Genomic DNA, 22,066 nt, shown 5'->3' on the forward strand with positions numbered 1-22,066 from the left:
CATGGACATGGTGGCTTTTTTAAAGATTTTTAGAATAATATTTAAACATATAAAACAATATTTATGAAAATTTAAGATTGTGATCATTTTAAATTCAGTGTATACATTTGTTATTTAAATCTAAACAAGTTACTAGTCTAATATGATAGTTTATGTAGTTTTTAAAAAGTGGCAAAAATATTTAAAAGAACATTTAAACTTTTTAAACAAAAAATCAGCAAGAAAAGGTAATATTCTACTAAAAACAGGCTTCACTATTACTGTCAAATTATTAAAGTTTGTTTACGTCCAAATCATAGATTCTATGTTTGACCACATGATGGCAGTCTAACATTTCCCCATGAAAGCTACTGAGTTTTCCAGCTTTGAGAAGTTGGATCACATAATACATTAAAACTAAAAATATTGAAGTACGGTAGAATACATATTTAAAATAACTTATAACATAATATGAAAAATAAAATATAAAATGTCACATGCAATACTTTTTATAACGCCAATCATACTGCATTTAATGTATGTATGTATTAAATTAAATAAAAAAAATCCTAACTAATAAAAAAGGTAATTAACTTCTGAAGTTCGTACACATCTCTGTGACGTATTGATGACCTGTCTTGGGTGTCTTCTGCTTTTGACCAAATATAGCTGGGATAGGCTCCAGCAACCCCCTGACCCCAGAGAGATTTAACGGTTTCAGAAAATAGATGGATGAACTTTCAAGTCTAAATTGTGCATTCTATAGTTGACCACATGATGGAAGTGTTTTCCTATTTCCCCATGGAAAATACTGAATTTTAAACAATGTGATGGATTGGATTTCTGTATGACATTCATGAAAATGTCGGACATTAGAGGACATAGATGACTTACATATTACTAACCCTTTTTTCTGAAACTTAGAAAATTAAAGTGAATAAAAACTTTTGCTGAATGTCATTTGTAAAGGATGCTCAGTGTTTAAATGGAGGGAATTAAACACACCTTAATAGCAAACTCAATTTAAACAACATTATGAATTTTTTTGTTTGTTTTTAGATTTTAACTGACTGCTTCAAAATAATTACTTTGCTCTATTTATTAAGGTCATGACCGTAATAGTTACTTATTTTGCGATTTTAGTCAACTGATGTGATTCGTATACTAATGTTAGAAAGGGACACTAACTGATTTCAGTTTTATTCTATGGGATTCTTCCAAAATACATTAGAGCAATGTAGAAAGGTAATATTCTATAAAGAATTAGGTCTACACTTGTATTTATATTTGAAAAAAAATTGCCAGCCCTGTCATAAACCATCCAGGGATAGGCTCCAGCATCCCTTGACCCCAAAAGGGACTAAGTGGTTTTGGAAAATGGATGGATGAATGGGAAAGTACCAAGTCCATAATTATTCAACCCACTGAGTCAATCTTTGGGAAAAACACAGTTTCATGGAAACAGAATTAAATGAACACCACTAATCCAGGTAAGGTATACAATAGGCCACTTGGCCTCTGCATGTTTTTATCTGGACAAAGAAGAAGACTTTTGGTTTACTGTTGTATGACCTGACAAAACAAAACTTGAACTTATGTCCAAATTTATTGGTAATTTATTTGACTGAAAAAAGGAGAGATCTTCCTCTCTAAGATCACTGTCTTAACTGGAAGGAGCTAAAGCTCAGGGTGAAAAAGATGGAGGTTAATGCTTTAAGCAGCATTAGCAAAAATATCAATAAAGACATGCAAGAAGCTGCTCAGAAATTTCTGAACATGTTTAATTCTATTAACCAAGAACTTTTTTTTTCTGCTAATTTAGGAAAATTGGTGGGAATAAATGAGGACAGATCACTTTTTGTCAATGTGTAAAACTGAAAATAATATGTGTCACAATTAAATTTTTTGGAGATACTTGTGTCACTTCTAATCAAGAAAAAGCTCTTTGGAAATTTGGAGAAGTTACTAAAGTAACTTCAAGTCAAGATTTGCCCAGGGGTTACCACAACTAATCGAATCAAACTTTACTGATAAAACACTTTTCAAACTACAATAGTGCTTTACAAATTTAAACCAATTAAAAAAGAAAAAAAGAAAACACACAGAAAGCCCTCAATCCTCCTGACCTCCAGCATCCAACTTAATAAAACCTAAAATGACAAATTACTAGTATCTTTAGCATCAAAATGCATCAAAAGTAGCCTAAGACCACAGGGAAGATCCCGGTCTGACCTTTACCACATAGATGTACAGTTTATTTTGGATCATGTAGGCAAAACTACGGAGAGAAAACAGACTCACTGAATTTGTGAGTGGAAGTCTTGATTTTTAACTCATTTTTAACTAATTTTATGTATAACTGTGTATACTTGGAATTATGTATTCCCCTGTAAAATAATTACAAAATGCAAAAATACAATTTACACATGGACAACTTTAAATTACAGCAGCTTAAGACTGACTACACACACATATGTTTAAAAATTGTGCACCAATCGCTTGATACACACACAAAACCGCATGTACACAAAAATCTGATTTGAGACTCTTCACATCTCCAAAATTTGTATGTAAGTGATGTGTTTAAATGCTGCTTGAATACTGGAGTTTTTTTTTATCTGCTGCTTTGATCTCAAAGTTTGTATATTTGGTGAAAGCGTGATAGTTTCCCCACTTTTTTAAAAGAGCGAGGCATAGGACTGATTAATGTTCTTTGGGTTTAGAGAGGAACACAGATTGGTGCATACTTTTTTAAAGATTTGTATGTGTAGTTAGTTAGCTGCTGTCATTTTTTAGGTATGTAAATTGTTTGTTGTATTTTGGCGTTTTTATACATGTAAATACACAATTCCAAAGACACACAGTAGCACACAAAATGTTTTGTGAGTTACAAACCAGGAATCACACACACAAATCCAGTGAGTCTATTTTCTCTCCATACCAAACAGACTTTATATTTTATTACAGAACAACAAGCTGTTTCTCAGCACACATGACCTATTCATGCTTCTTTCAACAAAACTTTCTCTACTTGGACATTATTTAAAGGCATATATGCTCTAAAAAGATTAATTATTCTAAACTGCTGGTTGTCAAGCAAACTTTTGGGGACATATTTTCAACTCCTCTTTTTACATACCTGTTCCTACATGTATGTTTTCTTTTAGCACTCTTATTTACAAAACAAACAGTTGCAGAATTTTTTGGGGTCGCATTAATTTTCTTCACTACAGAAATGCTGGTTTGAGGTGTGAGTGAATGTTTAAAGAACCGGCTTGGGTTACTTTTTTCAGAGTCCTGTCCATTATGGGTCAACATGATTACTCAGTGTTGGGGTTAATTACACAGGTAAGTACTCTTAATTGTGTTCATTAATCACTGGACCTTTCAGTCTGTTGGTTGTAGGTGTGTATGTGTGAGGAGGGGGCAGTCATTCCATTCTTGGTTAAAAAGAAAGACAAGAAAAGATGTAATATATCATGTAGCCTCTTTTGTTCTGTTATATCAAATTGTCATAAATAAAACTCAACTAAATACTAAACAAGAACTCCACTCACCTCTATGTAAAGCTTCTGGACATTTTCTGGCACTATGAACACTTTTTTTTCCGTATTGTAAAAAGTTCAGTTCACACTCCCTGTAGTCTACTACACTCCTGCAGCTAAATAGTTTTTGTGAGAGTGCATGGAGAGACTGTTCTAGGAAAAACTGTAGGACAACCTGTGCATAAGGAAACTCAATGAAATGGGAGGAAATCTATTCACATTTGTGTGATGCAACACTGTCAGTCACTATTCGCTGCCGCTTATTTTTCCAATCACAATTTTTATTTTTTTTTCTCTCTGCAAACACATGGGCATATTTGACAATTTCAAGGCATAGCCTTTTTGCAGGGTCTGTTTGTAAAAATTCGGTCTCAATCTGGCAGTTTCAGCTTCCACAGCTGCTACAGCCATCATTCACAAATGAGCAGCCCTGGCTGTCAGGTCATTACCTCCAGCCTAATCAAGCCAGGATGGAACTGGAACAAATCCAATTCAGTTCTGACCGTAAACAGGAAGAGAACAGGAAGTAAAGCACATGTGGATGTGAAAATAAGCAAGTAACTGAGTGGTTTTCAGCAGAACAAGGTTATGGCTCACTTCCATCTCTCTGTAATCAGGTGTTTGTCCCATTCTCTGTTTATCTGGGTGAAAACATCCCCGTTTGTAATTCCATCCGCTCTCGATGCCAAAGACATGACTGATCCAACAACCGGAACGCACGTGTTCGATCCTCTTTGTTCGTGCGGCTAACATCTGTTCAGGGTCAAACCATTTCGCTGCATTTTTGGAAATCATTTTGTAACGTCAGGAAACTTAAAGGTCCTGACCTCATCAGCTGTGTCTCCTGATGACAGGCCACGTCTCCAACAATGAGGATTTATTAGTTGAACAGTGAAAATAAGCAACACAGCGATGAGCCAATGCTGCTTAAGGCACAGACTTAAACACCAACAACACTTAATACAGAATCTTGACCAACAACTGAAGTGTAAACCCTATAACATTAGAAACATCTAAGGTAGAACACTTTCAAAAGACATAATTTATGTGTAAAGTTTAAAGGAATTAAAGGAAAAATTTGAAGTAGGAAAAATGTTACAACAAATACTTGACATTGTTAAAATAATTTAAATGTTTCTATTAAAGTTTAATTAAAGGTAACTTAATTTAAAATGTATCTAACTGGCTCTAAAAAACACCACATTTTAAACAACCTAATTTCATTTTTTAAAAATATTTTTTATTGCTTGTAAACTCCTACACTGACTGATCCTGAAAATAATTATATAATAATATGGTCTTTATTGGTGTTATGAAAACTGTAATAGTTATCTGTTAAATGGTAAAAACATATAGTGTCATAAAAATAAAGGGAAAAACACATTAATGATCTATCAGGTCACTAAAAGGATATCCATGTATTTGAGGACTGAACCATTAGGCAAAGGTAGGCAATCGCCCGGGTTCCCAAGCTGAACACTTAAAAAAAAGAGTCTCAAAAATAAATGTTACACCTTTTATTATTTAACTCTTTCATAAAAAACACTCTAAATCACTGAAATGGCATAAGACTGTAAATGTGACAGTGTTTTGTCCTCCCTTGTCCCTCTGCTTTAATGGGATATTCCTGAGTATAGCAAGTTCATCAGCAGAGCATTTAGTTTTCTCAGCTTGCTACTAATAATAACATAAATATGTCCACTAACATGTTCCATAAAAGCAATTTAGATGCTTGATCTTAATCATTTCATTTTTATCCTCAAAATTGTTGTATTTTGCATATTTCCTGTTCAATTCTGCACAACATTTTTTGAATGATTTCAGTTTTTAAAAGCTTATCAAAACATTTGGATTCTTGATATTGATTATGTCTAGTAGCAGACCAATGAAGAAGTTATTTGATGTTTTAACCTGGATGAGGATTAGGAAGAAGAAGAAGAAAAAAAAAAGTTAATTTAACCACTGCATAGAGCCCCAAACTGCTAAGTCCACCACTGCAATGACCCTCACAGCTGCATGTGACAAACAAAAGTTAAAATTGGATGGTCACACTCGACTTTTATGATAAGGACTCTAGATTTCAAAGCTGATTTTGTTGTTTGTGCACCACAGTAAAAGCTTTAATCTGTAATCAAAAGCAAAAGAGAAACATCGGGGAAACTTGCCATCAGGTCAGTGTCTGCACACAACAATGACGAAATATTTCAGAAAATGTGTTTTTTTTTTCATGCGGGACACAAAGAAAGGACAGCTTTGATGAGCCAGCCTGTAATCAGTCCACTCTAAGCTTTTCAGCATAATAAATTCTGAGAGTAAAGCTGTAATTTTGAGGAGATGGAAGACAAAGAAACAGTAATGAGAAGCAGCTTTAGGTTTTCATTTGGTCATAAAACAGTTCAAACTGATGCAGATTCATCAAAGTTTCACATGCATTTTATGAGTTCATGAAAACCGTCGCCTCCTCCATTTCTTTCAGGTCATCAAGGGTTCACTTCACTACAAAAACCCAGGGTTTAATGTCCTAATGTGAGCAATGTTTAGCTTATTTCTTGTCAAGAAGTCATGTCAAAGCATTCAAATTTAAGAAGTACATGTCCAGAAGAAACACACACTACTGAATACACTCAAATACATCAAAATATTATTATGTTTTATTACAAAAGAAAGCATGGTTGAGCTGTTTTAAGAGTCTTAAAAAAGTTGTAGTTTTAACAGGTTAATTTAATGAAATGTGTCTCCCAAGACCCCTTATACTGAAAAGCTTTAACCTCAATTTGGAGATATTTTTACACTGACCTGGAAAGGGTTTTCACTGGCCACACAAATATAATTTGGGTTTGAGCTTTTATTTTTAGGTCTGTTTCTAAAGATTACAGAGTTTGGAAGTTTGGGATAAAGCATTGCACGAAACTCTCAAAGCTTCCAGCGTGTTCCACTTTTAGTTTGTTTACACTTTATGCGTTTGTTGAGTTTTGCAGGTCTGGATTTGAGAAAAAGCTGTCAACCTGACTTTGACCCTGAAAGAGTCGGAAAGTCATTGTAGAACAGAGTCTGTTAGCGGGGTTGTTTGTGTAAACAGAACCTTCATTTCTTAGCTGAAGTATGAAGACTTATTTACCCTACATTTTATAAACCTCGCAGCCCTGGACATGCTGGAATGATCCTTGAAGAGCTCGCCGCATTTTCATACATGTTTCAACTCACTTCAACCTTGAATGGCATATACTTATATGCCGCTTTTACTACCTTCTTACACTCACAGTGATGGAGGCTCCACTGCGGAACAATGGCTCCAGGAGAGATGTAGGATTCAGTGTTTTGCCCAAGGACACTTCGACACAAGGCAAAGCGGGAACCGAACCTGCGCCTCTGATTATCAGAGGTCAACTGCTTTACCTCTGCACCACAGCCGCCCTGTGGAAGAAAGTTTGCAACATTCAACACTTGTTTTAAATAATTTATCTTAAAGTTGCATACACCAAATAATATCTATATAAAAAAAAACTTGTATGTTGCCTTGCTTTATATTTTTAAAACAATAATCAGTTATAGCCATGTACAAATTGGTGCTTCATTTTAGGATTTGACTTTTTATTGCTGTATTTCAGATTTATTGTGACAAGAAAAATCCTATAAATTACTTTTTTTCCTGGATAATGGCTTTTAATCTAATGTGAAAACCTTCCCAGTGGTCTTTTTAATTTGATCATGCCGTTTTCAGGAAAAAACAAAACAGCCGTGTAGTTTCTCAGGACATGATTTCTGCAGAACGGCAGGAGTTCATCAAAAAATCTCCTCTGAGTTGTGAGCCTGTGCTCATTTCCCATCATCCTTTTTGTTTACACTCTCTCTTGCTAGCTTAATAAGCCCAACCTACTATAACTATATAGAGCTAACCAGACGTACAGTATTGATCCAGATGCCAGCTAGGAAAACAGCGACGTTCATGGATCTATTTGTCTGCAAGTGGATGCATCAGAGTGGAGGAGGTAGCTTGTGGCTACAACTGTAGCATCAACGTGACAGCTACAAACTTTTCCAATAGTTTTTTCATCTGCTCCTGATTCATACTTTAAAAAAGAAATACTCAGACAAGCAGTTTTAAGCTAAATTTTCTTAATATATGTTCTCCATCATCAGAAAAATACCATAAGAACATGTTAAAAACATGATTTTTCATCTAAGTGGGTCTTTAATGCTCCTATAAGAAATAAAATTGGTGTTTTAAAGATCTGCTTTTTTCATATGTGGCAATATTTTGTGGTTCTGAGGTTGTTTTGAGGATGGATTTGAGGAGTTTACAGAAAAATAAGCAATCCTTTTCTAACAAAATTACGCTCATGTGGACGTCTTATAGAAACAATGAGTTCTGCACATCAATCTGGAAACATTTATAGGATCATTTTTCTGAGAATCTGGAGTTTATGTCAGGAAAAAAAAAGATAAATAACAAGTAAAGCAGTCAAGACAGCGTTCTGTCAGTCCATGAGGAATACTCCAGCAGACTAACCTTAAGGTCAAACAGAAACCTGAAAGTCAAATCCCAGAAGCACAATCCTCATTGGTAAACATGACAGGAGAATTGGAAGGAGATTGGACAGATGTTACCAAAATAACAATACTTCTTTTTTTTCTGAAAAGAAACACAACTGGGAGTCACAAGCTGCATCTGAAAATTAAACCACTCCTGGAACAATGTCCAGTGATAAAAGGAGGGGTACTGTCATTTCTTTAGTCTGAATATTTAGTTCCCCATTTGGCTAAAAACAAATGCAGAGTGGCAGCCAAAATATATGAACCTCTGCTGTCCATGACAATGTCATGATACACCCTGCAGTCATAAAACTGAAGGCCCGCTGTTCCTAGAGTGTTCCACGGCCAAACGTGAGGCTGTATGTCAGCTGCAGCTCTGAGAAAATTTAAACCTGTCACCAAAATATCTAACACATGTAAATCTGGAACAGCATGGATGAACAGATGGGTCAAAGACTGTTTTTGGTCAACCAAAACCTCAAAAAGTGAAGTCATGATGTAAAGAAAAATGTTCTAAAAGCATGTCCTGTCAGTGATGTGATAAACAGATAAAGTTACAGGAAATGACAGCTGAGAACTTCCTGCCAAAACTGGATCTGAAGCTGTTGAATTAAGAAAATTGTATTTTTTTCCTTCAGATTAATAGAAAACCTGAAGGGGTATAAGATGTTTTTCCCCCAACATTTTTCTACATTCAGTCAGAAACAGTCTACATCCAGGCCAAAGATATTGTCTCCACCCGGGCCAGACATCCCCATGAAAAACAAGCACCTGCCTCACCTGCATCTCTGATTGGTTTGATTCCTCTCCTGTTTGGGAAACCAACTAAATAAGTGTATAAACGATAAGAATTTCTTGTTTTATGTTGACTACTTTGCTTGTAAGTTCTAAGTAAAATTTAAGTGCATTTTTATATGTGTTTGACATGTTAAATTGAGATATAAATGTCTTTCTTTTAAGAATTTCAACCTATAATTATGTTCACCATCTACCTCTAAAGCAATAAATCTGCCAAAATACACAGAAAAAAAGCAAAATGGTTGATTGATTGAGTTGATTCCATATCCTTTGGAAAACAAAGCCTATCGAGTCAGGCAAGAGCTGGAGGAGACCAAAAGACTCGGCAATGATCGATATTTTCATCCAAAAATCAAAAACAGACTAAAGAGATTTTATGAGGGAAGCCAGGATTTGTGGCTTTCATTAAATTAGATCTCATTAGGCAAAATACATTGAACTCTTAAAGAAATATTTTATGTTTGGCTTGATGGTTGATGTGCCCCCCCAAACTGCTAAATAAAAAGTTGTGAAAAGTTCCCATCAGCACCGATACAGATGTGACGTCTGCATGTGGCTGATTTTGTATTCAACAGAGTGTGTGATGGTTTCGGTGCAGTAAATGGCAGTTTAAAGAGCAGCTGGTTTCACAGAACGCCTGTTTGTGTGTTTACATCACTGGCGCCACTTGTCTGGTCTGGCCAAGTCGCAGGAAAAGAAACCAGGCTTTCAAAATAAACCTCAAATAATAGTTCTGCCCATACTTTAGAAAAGTTCAACTTTTAATGTGTTTAATCGCATACAAGTTCATAACATGCACCGTGAAGTCACTTAAATAAAACATAAATATACATTTCATTTCTGTCCGAGATCCCATCTCATTTTTGCGAAACAAAAAATAATTGAGTTATTTATCTTCACATTAAGATTTCCAAAAAATCTTCTTTTTATTTGTTTTTGTTAGATTTTTCTGCTTCTTTTTAAAGATTAAAGATATCAAGCGATCTTATGGTTTCTGGACTGCAAATAGAATCAAGTTGCACAAAATAAATGTCATTTTAAATACAGCGACTGTGTTTTTATGGATTTGTTCCAGTTAATACAGAGTGGTTCTGAATTTCAGAGAACGTAGTCATACAGTAAATAATAGTATATTCAAATAAATCAGCTGATTTTTACAGAAACACTAGAAAGTACCACTGTTGGACATTAAGGCAACAAGTGCTGCAAAACCAAACAGTGTGTTGTTAAAAATAACGCAAAGTAAATGAACTACAGTGAACACAACAAACGATTGGAGCTAAAAATGTCAAATCACATGCAACATCAAAACGTCATTTCCTCTGTACAGTCACTGATCTACATCACCTGTCATCGTCTAAAAGATGATTGCATTTAGTCAGTCTGGACACATTCTGTGCAACTACGACGACTGTGCAACAACATGAACATATACGTTTTTGCACATTTGTGTTACAGTCACTGTTATACAGAAAAACGAACATTTTCAGATTCATCAGTTTATCAACATACATCACTTCTAAAAGCTAACATTGCATAACAGCACACATTTTAAGTTAAAATGAATAATATTGTGAACATTTGCAAAAAAGGAATTTTTAAACGAATTCTGGTAATTGAAATATAATTGTGTTAAATCTTTTAGTACCTTTTGTAGATATTTCTAATTTCTTTTTCTATCAGTTATTTTCTATTCTGCTTTTTTAATTAAACACAAAAAATCTGACTTTAAAATATGCTTTTGATTCCAGCTGTGGAGACTTATCTGACATGCAATGCTCACCAGTCAGAACTTTTTCTGTACATTTATCTTTATGCCGACTAGTCCGGTTTAATCACATGTGCTGTTGTACGAAAACACGTGAGCTAAAAAGAGAACAGGATCAAACGGAAAAAAAACTAAAGAAAGCGCTGAGGGTCTGAATTTAAACCCCAGCTACCTGCAGCTCAGAATGTGGTCACCTGAGGAGAAAGTTCAGAGGAATTTAAAGAAGCTTAAACATCTGAGGGTTTTTTTGCAGCTCAAGCAAAGAACTGCTTGATGGGATTTCTGTGAACTGCAGATTAAATGGTAACTTAAGAAACTCAACTTTAAGACAAACAAAGAAAAGCTTAATATTTTTGTTTATCCAAAAGGTGAAATGTTATTTCACAGTAGAGAAGTTGTGTTTGTTAACAGAGGTTTTTAATCAATACTTAGGAAAAATATACATTTTATGCAACAACATTTAACATTTTCAGCTACTTTAAAAACTTCTAAAGCACAAATATGCACTTCAACTATATATATTTTATTTCTAATAACACTTGGAGAATGGGAAACTCACATTTTCACTGGCTATGATAAAATGTTTGGTTTTGTGTCTTCTACTGGTGACCAATCAATGGGTTTGTGTGAAATATTTCCATTGTAGTTAATTATTCATCAGGTGATGGAGTCTACAATCCTTTCGGATCTTGGCCAAACTGAAATATTTTAATACCTTAAAAAAAAATTCATCCAAAATATATAAAAATCAAAATTTTGGATTATAGATCGTTGGATATAAACTGAAAAGTTCATAAATCTACTCACAATTAGAAAAAAAAATGTGATTTGAACATGAATAGTTGAGTGTTTGTGAGGACATCTCTTATAAGACTTTGATTGTAAAAAAAACTACCAAATAAAACCAACAAAAATGTAGATGAAAACCAGACTGCAAGTCAGTCCACAGACGAGCACATGTGCTGCAAATGTGAGTTTTGGGAATTTTCTCAGAAATATTTAGATTAAAGAAGGGCTCTGTAAAATAAGTTCAAAAGGGGACAAAACATGTTTCTGGTGAATTTAGACAAAAATAAAAATCATATTCACAGAGAAAGATGCTCTCCTCTCTTTTCTGATGTTAGATTCCTTGTTTGAGTGCAGCTTGATGGCCAAAAAAAAAAAAGATGTTAACAAAACTTTAATCTGGTAGTTCAGATTTTGTTTTTGTGTTGCTGATTTCCATCATTTGTTTCACTTTAAGGCTGGAATGAACTGGAAGATCTACTTTTAATGTGCCATTTAACCAAAGTCCAACACAGGTTTAAACATTGTGATAATCAGATCATCCACACAAACACAGGACTGCTGTGTGCACTCTATGTACAGTTAGTAGTGCTGCTGTTTGGACAGTCACACTAGTCTTTGAAGGCCACAGTGGGGGTCAGTGGCTCTGGGACACTCAGACTTCTGAATAAGCAGCAGCTTCTGAGTGAATGACACACTGCAACACCTGAACTGGACCGCCTCTCTCTTTACTCCTCCCTCCCCCTCAGGTCTCGCGGCGTCCGATTGCGTTCCCCAGAGCTCCTGCTTCGAGCTTTCCTGGCGCTCTCTTGAGCTTGGCGGTATTTCTCCAGCATGCTCTTGTGCTTCCTCTTCAGCTTGTCATTGCACCACATCCTCTCGCAGTACTCCTCCACATGTGGCATGTTTGAGGGCCCAATGAGCTGCATGATGTCCTTGAACCACGTACGCGACTGAGCCATCTGGCTGGCTGGGCCGCCCCTGCTGTACGTGCTGCAGGGCATCCAGGACCTGTAGCTTCCTGCAGACCTATCTTTGAGGCCATCGGAGAAGCCCGCTTTGTCACGGGCCATCAGCTCGTTTACCAGATCTCCCTGGAGGACTTCGAGTGTCAGGCGTGCCAGGATTTGCGTGAAGCCGTGCTCTCTGGTGCGGCAGATGTAAACACCCTCATCCTGCTTGAAGACATGACGGAAGAGCAGGCCTCGCTCTGTTGTCATCACACGCTCGTCCTGCTTCACCTGAGAGTGGCAGGGCGACAGTGGAACTTTAAACATTTGTTTCATGTTTCAACCAAACCCCCACCCTGTTCCTGCATTCGAGACAAACCCAAAGCTGACAAATGTTGCAGTTCCTCAAAGGACCACTAGAGGCAGCTTTTAAATAAAATCCCTTGGTAGAAAGAATGATCCAACTTTATTTTGATAAAAATGTATATTCAGCCTGGTATCGATTTATTTCAATATTTATTACTTTAGTTGCCATTCATAATTGTGGGAGGTCTTTTTATAATCAGCTGTTTTGAATTCTTTACATTAGTGCATTATAAAAGCTGTAATTATATATTTTTTATTCTGTCATCATGCTGTTTCTGCCGTTTGTAGTTCATTTCAGTTCCACCACAGCCATTAATAATAACAAATAAACTTTCACCTTTCTTAATTACAGGTATTTAAACAGTATTTCCAAATACCTTTAAACTTTTTGACAAGCCAGGAACGAACAAAAAATGACAATAAAGATGAGAAAGTGATAAATTACAGAGCCCCTAAAGGGACATCAAAGAAAAAACAAATATTAATGGTTTCTTGTACGCAAACTAAACTTCTAAACTTTTACATAAGCATGTACAATTTTTGCGTGTGCACAAAAAAACTAAGTGGTGCATATAGGAGATCTTTTCTATGGAGCCCTTGACATGACATCAAAACAATAATTCAATTTTTCCTTTGGGGGCACTAATTAGTATTGCATTAGTATTCTGTGCATGCAAGTTAGTATCTTGTACACACACATTAGTATTTCTATTATATTTTGTGTGCACAAGTTAGCAATTTTTGCACACAAATCAGTATTTTGTGCACACAAATTAGTATTTTATTAGTATTCTGTGTATGCAAGTTAGTATCTTGTGCACATAAATGAGTTTAATATTAGCATTTTTTTGCACACAGGTTAGTATTTGTGCACACAAACGATCATTGTATGCAAACAAATGAGCATTTTTGTTTGCATTTTGTGCACGCAAGTTAGTATTTTGTGCACACAAATTATTAATTTATTAGTATTTTGTGCACGCAGATCATCATTTTATTTGTATTTTGTGCACGCTAGAATTTTGTGAATACAAATTAGTATTTGGTGCACACAAGTTAATATTCTGTTGTGCACACCGGTTAGTATCTTGTACGCTCGAAAAACCAATACTTTTCTTTACTCTATTGCAGGGATATTCAAATCCAGGCCTCGAGGGCCGGTGTCCTACATGTTTTCCAACCAACCTTCCATTGAAGCTCCTTATTGGCTAAACATACCTGATCCTGGAAATTAGCAGCAGATAAGGCAGGATTTCTGGAAAACCTACAGCAGAGAGGCCCAAATCCAGGCCTCGAGGGCCAGCTTCCTGTAGGATTTGAATACCCCTGCACTAGTGTCTCTTTAGGGGCATAGAAGTAAATCTTTTCATCATGATAAGAACACTGAGAACAGTGACTTTCTTTTGTTGTTCTAAACTCAAGTCTTTTTTTTGTTTTTATGTTAATCTCTCCCAAAAACTTAGGAATACCACCGCTGGTACTTTCCTCTTCTTAACTATCACACTTCAGCCCATTCTTTTGATATTCTATCCTTCAGCATTACTAACTGTGTCTTGGTGCCAACACAAACATGGCGGTCTTGTCCGCTAGTGGTAGCCAACAGTTTATTTGGAGGGGAACGGAGACGAGCGGTAATGCCTCCATCTTTGCACAGCTGACTGAGGAACTGACTTGAGCTCAGAGACGCCTAACCTTAAGCAGATGACAGAGTGAGGACACGCACAGAAACATCATTTTCTAAATGCTGCTCTAAGTGACTTTGCAGCCGTTTGTTTAGGTCACAGCCAGATGAGTGACATTCGATCTGTCGGCGGCATGCGGTTGAGGTCTGGGAAGAATTCAGCGTTTATTCAAGAGACGGAGCATTTGTGCGTTTAGCTTTAAAACATAATTTCAACCACATATCAGACGGCTGTCAAACGTGTCGGCCACATGGATCTTTCAGACACAGATCTGTCTTTTACTGGCTGTTGCTCTGGCAGCTGTTAGCCAGAAGTTTCGGTTCAGCTGACGCTGTTCCTCAAATCTTTTTCTTTCCTCTGATCACTCATTACTTTGATCTTTTTGTGTTGGTGATGAACTCATCAACGTACTTCTTCTTTGTGGTCATCACGCTGGATCAGCCAGGTGACAGTCGCCTGTGGAGAGCGAGGAACGCATTCAAGGAAGGTGCTGTTGTTCTCAGTCCCGTACACCACCCTGTCCTCTGTAACGTCCAGGCCTTTCATTAAAAGAGGAAGAAAAGAAGAAACGTCAAAGAAATTCAATAAAAAATCTCTTCAAACAGCTACAAGCTCATTATTTAAGTCATTATTCAGTCCATAACTCATTTTGTCAAAGGTTTGCAGAATAAGTACAATTATTAATATGCATATAATGCTATTCATTACATTTGCATTACCACAATAGCCTGAGGGAGTTTTGTTCAGCACATTTTCAAATTTGTCTTTGAGCTCTCAATCCCCAATGCTTTTGATTTCACCTTCCATCCGTCCTTTGCTTTAAGATCGCTGAAAGATTTATGCCCCAGCAGTAAATTCAGAGAAGCCACAGTGTGGCTTACAAGAACAACAATCTCTCAAAGTAGTTCAGCTCTCCTGAGGCTTTGATAGTGACGGGAAAGATGCAAACCTGCCTTGTCCAGCAGTTTCAGAAAATCTGGTGAAATATTCCTGTTTTTCGTGAAGACATTTGATCAAACAGAAATATTCCTGTAATCCTGTTCAGGAACTCATATTATTGATAGTAGTAGTAAGAATGTTCTCTTTTTACTTTTTATAACTTATTATTTCTATTTCTATAAGTTTAGTTGTATAGTGTGCACTAGTTTTTTACTTTTTAGTGGTATTTAAATAAACGTACACTTTTCCCCTCTAATCTTTCTCTTTCATGTCCAGATGAGCAAACACATTCAAGCATTCCTCCTTTTACCAGTTTTTCCCTAACGTCTTCCTCTCGACCCAGAAACTCTATTTTTATTTAGGATTCTTTAATTTTTCTTTATGATGTTTGCAGTTTGTGGAACTTCAAATGAATATTTCAGTTTTCTGTGTATTTGGGATGTGATTTCGTTAAACTCCACATGACCTGCATGACTTTGACTCCAACAGAACACGCAGAGAGCAGGACGGATTCAGAAAAACATGGATTTCTGGATGCAATCAAGGTTTGAATGTTTTCCTTTGATGTGAAGGATAATCATTCAGCCATTAGTTTCTTTTAGCTCCAAAATGTAATATGTTCTGATATATAACCCATGTGAACACGATAATCAGAAAAAGGAATTGTTTAGTATAGGGTTAATTGTCTGAATATTGCAGTGCATGTAAACAGAGTTAATGCAGTGTAAACTGATCACAAATTCTTGTTCTTTGGCCACTTTGTGTCGTGTGTGTATACAGTGTAATGCTGCATTAGCAGGCTGTTTGCTCCATCACCCTCAACATTTGGCTCAAATCAACAAACTGACTTTTGCTTCGAGTCACAAGAGGTTTAAAGTACAACTTTCGCACAAAAAAAAAATCATAAATTATTTGGCAAATTGATTCATATTTTTTAAAGTAGGATATATAGTTGATGTTTACATATTTCCTGTTAAATCTAATTAAAATTTCCACCCTTTTTTTTATCTTTAAATTCTAATTTAATTTGTCACATACTTACATAGAACAAAATGTAGTGAAATGTATGCTAATGTAGGCAAATGACAAAGTAACAGAATACTTGAATGCAACGCAACTTTATTAATATTAATTGTAATAACACCAGTGGAAAATCAAACTCCGGTAGCATCCTCTGACAATTAATGTTAGGAACATTATGCAAACAGGTTTGGTGTGTGGGATCAAATGTTGCGATAAATCTATATTTTAAGTAGGATTCCTGGTAACCTATTCTTTATTTTATTTTTTTAATGTTGTTTCCATCTGTTTTAATGTTCCTGCACTGATCCCTTTTTCAAGCGTTCCAAACAACTATTTTCAAGCTGCACGCCAACCTTTAATGATCAAGTGATCAAAATGTAACTGAGATAAAACCAAAATATTTTTTCAGAATACGGTTATTTTTCAAGAGTTGAGACTCAAAGGAAAAAAAATAGGTATAATTATTTCCTCCGTGGCCCGTAAACAAATGATCCACGGACCGGTACTGGCCTGGTTTGGGACCACTGGTGTAAAGTGTCCAGGTGCTGCAAAGTTCCATATTTATGTAAAATATTTTGGTCATTTATTTATATATATATATATATATATATATATATATATATATATTTATATATCTGTAAAAATGCAAAAATCTGTAATAATAATAAAAAAGGACAAATAATGGCATGATTCTGTCCAGAAAAACAACTTATGCCCTTCAGCACTACTTTAAAGCTCCAATTATTTTTGATTTATTTTCAAAGCTTTCCCAATGGTCTCTTAATTATGATTATCCCACTTTAAGGTAAAATAAAAAAAAAAAAACTGTGTCATTTTCTAGGACATAGTTGCTGCAGAAACTTGCCTCTGAGTTCGGAGTAAGCCTCTGCTTATTTCCCATCATCCCTTTGTATACACACAGTCCTGCTAGCATACAGCCCCTAATAACCACTGACTAACATTGGTGGTACAAAAAAAATACAGAGCAAAATCAGAGCAACCCAGCCGTAAAGTTTAGAGCTAGATGTCAGCTCAGACAAGGAAAACAAAGACGTTAATGAATCTATTTGTCTCCAAGTAGATACATCATAATGTTTGAATAAAGAAATACTCAAAAATGCCATTTTAAAGTGCATATTACTTTATATATGTCCTCTACATTGAGAAACATACCTCAAGAACCTGTTAAAAACACAGTTTTCATTGGAGTGGGTCTTCAAACAAACAAACGCTTGATTCCTTCCTCAGTTTTTGGGATTCTGCCATCTAACTCCAGAAAGACACTAAACTCACCGCTCAGATTCTGATCCACGCACTGCAGCACAGGGTTCCCGTGCCTGATGTCTTGTCTGCGGTATCGACGCTTGTTGCTGGGAACGAATCGTGAGCAGGATGAGCCATCCCACGCGCAGTAAGGGTCTCTGGCGAGGCAGCACTCGGCGCACGCTTTCCCGTAGGTCTCGCAGCAGTGCAGCTTCACCTGCGCCACACCTGATGGAGAGCCCACATACAAGGCTTGCTGTTTGAAATGCAGAGGGAGGAAAAAGGGATGAGGTGCATTAAGGCATTTAAACAGGTAGAAGGCATTGAAGTAACTTATTAAAGTGGATTTTCTTACCCTTTTCACGGATATATCCATGGATGTTATAGGAGTTGGAAACTGGAAGGGAAAAAATAATTTTGTAAAGTTAGGAAATATAACTTTGTTAAAGATGCTTAAAAATAGATTAATGTTAATTAGATTCTGTTGTTTTTTTAACACTAACTTTAAAGACTTGCAGTTCTTCAAGTGTGATCTCCTCCGTTTCCAGACTGTTCACGTTCAAGGCGATCACCTTCAACACTGTGCCGACATCTGAAAGACACACCAACTCACATGTCCATCCGGAACATTTATGCTCAACATTTTGCTTAAAAATAATCAAACCCTGTGAAGTTTAAAACAATGAAAAGAGATATCTTGACTTTTTCAAAATGCATCGATAACGTGCACCTACCTGTCCCGATGAACATGACATCATACTGCCCATCCTCTGCCTCGACCCTGTCTACCACGATTTGTTTCAGCTTGTAAGGAATGTTGGTCTTCACAAGCACGGGCTGGCGCTGGGCCGGCTGCACCGAGCGCCACATCAGCGGGTGGCTGCGAGCAAACTGCAGCACCGAGTCGGGGAAGTCCTTGGTGCTGCCGAACTCTCTTCCAGGCTGGTTGGTGATTTTACTGGGACACTGAGAACACCAGTGATGTGTGCATGAGACAAAGGGAACAAAAATGAAGGTGAGACGCACCAAACCAACTCAAACAAAATCCACTGGATTTTACATTTTGTTTATCCAGTCATCTTAATTATTGCAAATAAAGTAATTCAGATAATATATTTAAATATGAAAGAAAATTGATTTTTTTTCTAAGAGAAATTGTTAATTACACCCATTTTAAACCCTATTTTGCCAGTCATCTGAATCACTGAAACCATACAAGATACTTTGATCATTTTCCAACTCGAATAAGACGCATGCTTTCCAAATGAAAACTGTGACTAAGTGAGTCCTCATTAGGAGTTTTATAGAGCCAGAAAACTTTGGACGAAAGTTCAAAATCATTTATTTAAATGGAAAAATGTCCAAAGAACATGAGTTTAAAAGCACAGCAATAACAGAAAAAACTCTTTCCTCTGCCATGTTGAGAAAGAGAAACTGATGTGTCAATACTTGGCAGAAAAACTGTCTCACCAAAGAATTTCACTTTACTTGAAACATGCGATTTGACTCAAAGGCTGCTAAAGTCTGAACAAGCAAGCATAATTATGATACTATAAAAGCAGCTGATCAAAGATGTGCAAACTCAAAGATTTTGTCCAGATTTAATCCGAACAACCCATCAGATTACATCAACACTTAAAAGGACAAAACGTATAAAACTGTGTAGTAAAATCAACTCTCCTGATCAATATTTGGACTAAACAAATCTGTGACTCAGAAGAGAACAATTCCCTTGAAATGTAACCTTGCAAAAATAATTTATTTATCTGTATCAGTAAGGAATAAGAAACAAATAAGAGGAATGATGAACATGGAATTCCAGGTAAAGCTTAAAGAGAAATGCTCCAATGTCAGCTCAGGAGGACGGCTTTATCAGAGGATCACAAATCTGAATAAACCACAATCTTTGCTACAAGCAGATGAGAGCAAAGTGGGTTTTCTCTGATTCTAAATGCATTGTTTAACAGAAACCCAACCCCTTAGTCAAGTCGGTGGAGGAATGATAATTAGGGTTTGTTTTTCAGCCACAGGAGATGGGCCTCCTCCTCTCACTCATGAACTTTACTGTAGGTCACCTGTCTGACTGCTGAAGCTAGGCTGAAACGAGCTCATCAAGCCAAACACGTGAGACGGTTATGCTACTGTGTCCAAAACTTTACTGGACTGAAGTAATGCTGCAAAGAAGAAAATGCAGAAGTTCTTCTACAGGGATGTGAACAAGGAAATAATGATGAAATGCTGATAAAAGCTGAACTGAAGGTTTTTCTATGTGCTCTACTTTGTTTAAGCAATCACATTTTTGTGTTTTAAAGCATAAATATATAAATATATCAATGAGAATCCTCTGCACAAAAACACAAATGTCTATCCTGCTCCTGCAGTCCAATGAGAGAGAAACACCTGGTGGTTAGAACAATAATTCACAGAAACACAAAGCTCCACTTCTCAAAGTTACATCAACCTCATATTTTTTGCACAAGGTTTATTAAATTCAGTCTAAAAGTGTAAACAGACTTTTGTTTTATGGTAAGAAACATCTAAACTGTGAACCTGAGCACATTTTTCCTGCTATGACTAAAATGTTTTCAAATTAAATCTCATACTGAATCAGTCATTTAACAGAAAATTTATATAATTGCATACAAATCATTTTTGAAATATGTTAGTTTTTCAAAGAAAGTCACTATCTTGAATCAACTAAGCAACAATATATTAAGAGTAAGACTCATAAGCAATAAAACTCAAGATGTTTCACAATCTCTGCAAGTGAAACGATTGCACAAAAAATCAGAATCTTTCACTGATCTGGATTTTACTGAGGATGGAAGCTCGCTTACTGGTGATTGCACATTTACAGACCCTTTCCAAAAAAATTAGAATGTCAGATATTGTGGCGCAGTGGTTGGCGTCCCTGAATCAAACCCTGACTGGGACATTTCTGTATGGAGTTTCCTTCCACTGTCCTACAACATGCTTCGTAAGTGAATTGGTGACTCTAAATTGTCCCTGAGTGTGAGTGTGTATGGGTGTGCGATTGTGTAACAGAATGGCGACCTGTCCTGGGTGTATCCTGCCTTCTCCTAACAGTAGCTAGTATAGGCTCCAGCACCCCTTCAAGGGATAAAATAGGTTGAAATGAATGAAATGATCATTTTTAAAATTCTGTTTTCAAAAGTTACCAAAAGTACCCCAATTTATGTAAAAATAAACAAATAAATACTCAATCAATTAAAATTGGGCTCTGAATCTATATTCAAATAAAGTGTATATTTTAATGGAATTTTGAAAATGAATACACTTTTCCAGGATATTCCAATATTTTGTTAAGTGTCTGTACATCATTTAACCTTGCAAAATGTTGTTAAAGATCTTAAAACTATCCTAAACTCTAAAAGTAAACTGTTCTCTCACAGGAAAAAAAAAAAAAAACACGAGAACAAGTGGGTTTTTTCGGAATCTCTGAACAATCTCTAAGGTATTATTTTTTAAGTAGAAGTTTTAGTAATAATTTATTTCTGTGTAATAACATTGTAGGTCTGTGACAAATTAGAAGTTGACAGAATTATCGTCCAGCCTCTTTCCAAAGCAGGAAATACATTGATTATGAAAGTCTAAACATGTGACCGCATTGAAATTACTTTAAAAGTTATGCTCAACAGTAAGTGATCAAGTCAGAACAGCTTTCTGATGGATCACTGAGCTGCAGGATTCAGCAGGACTTGAAAATGGACATATAAAAAACAAAAAAAGTAAATTATTATCTTGTTTAAAAATGAAAACTGGACATAGTTACTTGCTGGAATCAGAATGGGATTTTTTCAGCATAAAAAAAATCACTTGATATTTAACTAACCCTCAAATATTAAGACTTAAGTTTATTTGTATTAATCTATTGCAGAGATAGAAATGAGTAATCTTATCCCACCATCATTACCATTTCTCTCCTACTCCCTAACTCCTCACCACCTTCTTTCTTTCAGGCCGAAACATTCCTGTTAATCAGAGCTGAAGCAGAAAAACCACAGATTACTCCTCTGCCTCTGTGTGCTCGACTTCATTTAGTTACGGGGTTGCAGGCGGCATCGTGCGTGCCGTGCATCCATATGTTTGTGTTCATGAAGAGGTAGAGTTACAGTGATGTGGCTGACAGAACACGGGAGTCAGGATGTAAAGCAGAAGGTCGTCGCAGCTCCGCTTTCATATGTTCACTCTATGGAAACTTTCTACACTTTGATGCTTTGGTTGGCTCCTTTCCGAGATTATTTCTCCTTCTTTGTTTCAGCATTCAGTTTGGAGATAATCATGAGGGTTTTTTTAACCGTGGGCTACGTACACAGAACTGCAATAGATAAACATTTTCCCAGAGAGTGTGTTGTCTTATATAACTACAGATTTATCAACGTCACAGCTCATATAAATGCTGTGAGAAAATGA

General features: G+C 36.1%; 1 protein-coding gene across 1 annotated transcript in view; it reads right to left on the reverse strand.

The window, feature by feature from the left end:
- Nucleotides 1-9,597: 9,597 nt before the first annotated feature.
- Nucleotides 9,598-22,066, reverse strand: part of sema3bl (sema domain, immunoglobulin domain (Ig), short basic domain, secreted, (semaphorin) 3bl) — a 69,908-nt gene continuing 57,439 nt past the window's right edge. Inside the window, exons 11-16 of the mRNA XM_024293396.2 lie at nucleotides 18,367-18,598; nucleotides 18,136-18,224; nucleotides 17,988-18,029; nucleotides 17,663-17,888; nucleotides 14,819-14,946; nucleotides 9,598-12,650 (exon numbers count right to left, since the gene is read on the reverse strand). Coding sequence (XP_024149164.1) covers nucleotides 12,138-12,650; nucleotides 14,819-14,946; nucleotides 17,663-17,888; nucleotides 17,988-18,029; nucleotides 18,136-18,224; nucleotides 18,367-18,598 — 1,230 coding nt within the window. The 3' untranslated portion in view covers nucleotides 9,598-12,137. The remainder of the gene's footprint in view (nucleotides 12,651-14,818; nucleotides 14,947-17,662; nucleotides 17,889-17,987; nucleotides 18,030-18,135; nucleotides 18,225-18,366; nucleotides 18,599-22,066) is intronic.

The sequence above is a fragment of the Oryzias melastigma genome, linkage group LG7 (assembly GCF_002922805.2).
Source record: "Oryzias melastigma strain HK-1 linkage group LG7, ASM292280v2, whole genome shotgun sequence".
In the NCBI taxonomy this organism is placed as follows: domain Eukaryota; kingdom Metazoa; phylum Chordata; class Actinopteri; order Beloniformes; family Adrianichthyidae; genus Oryzias; species Oryzias melastigma.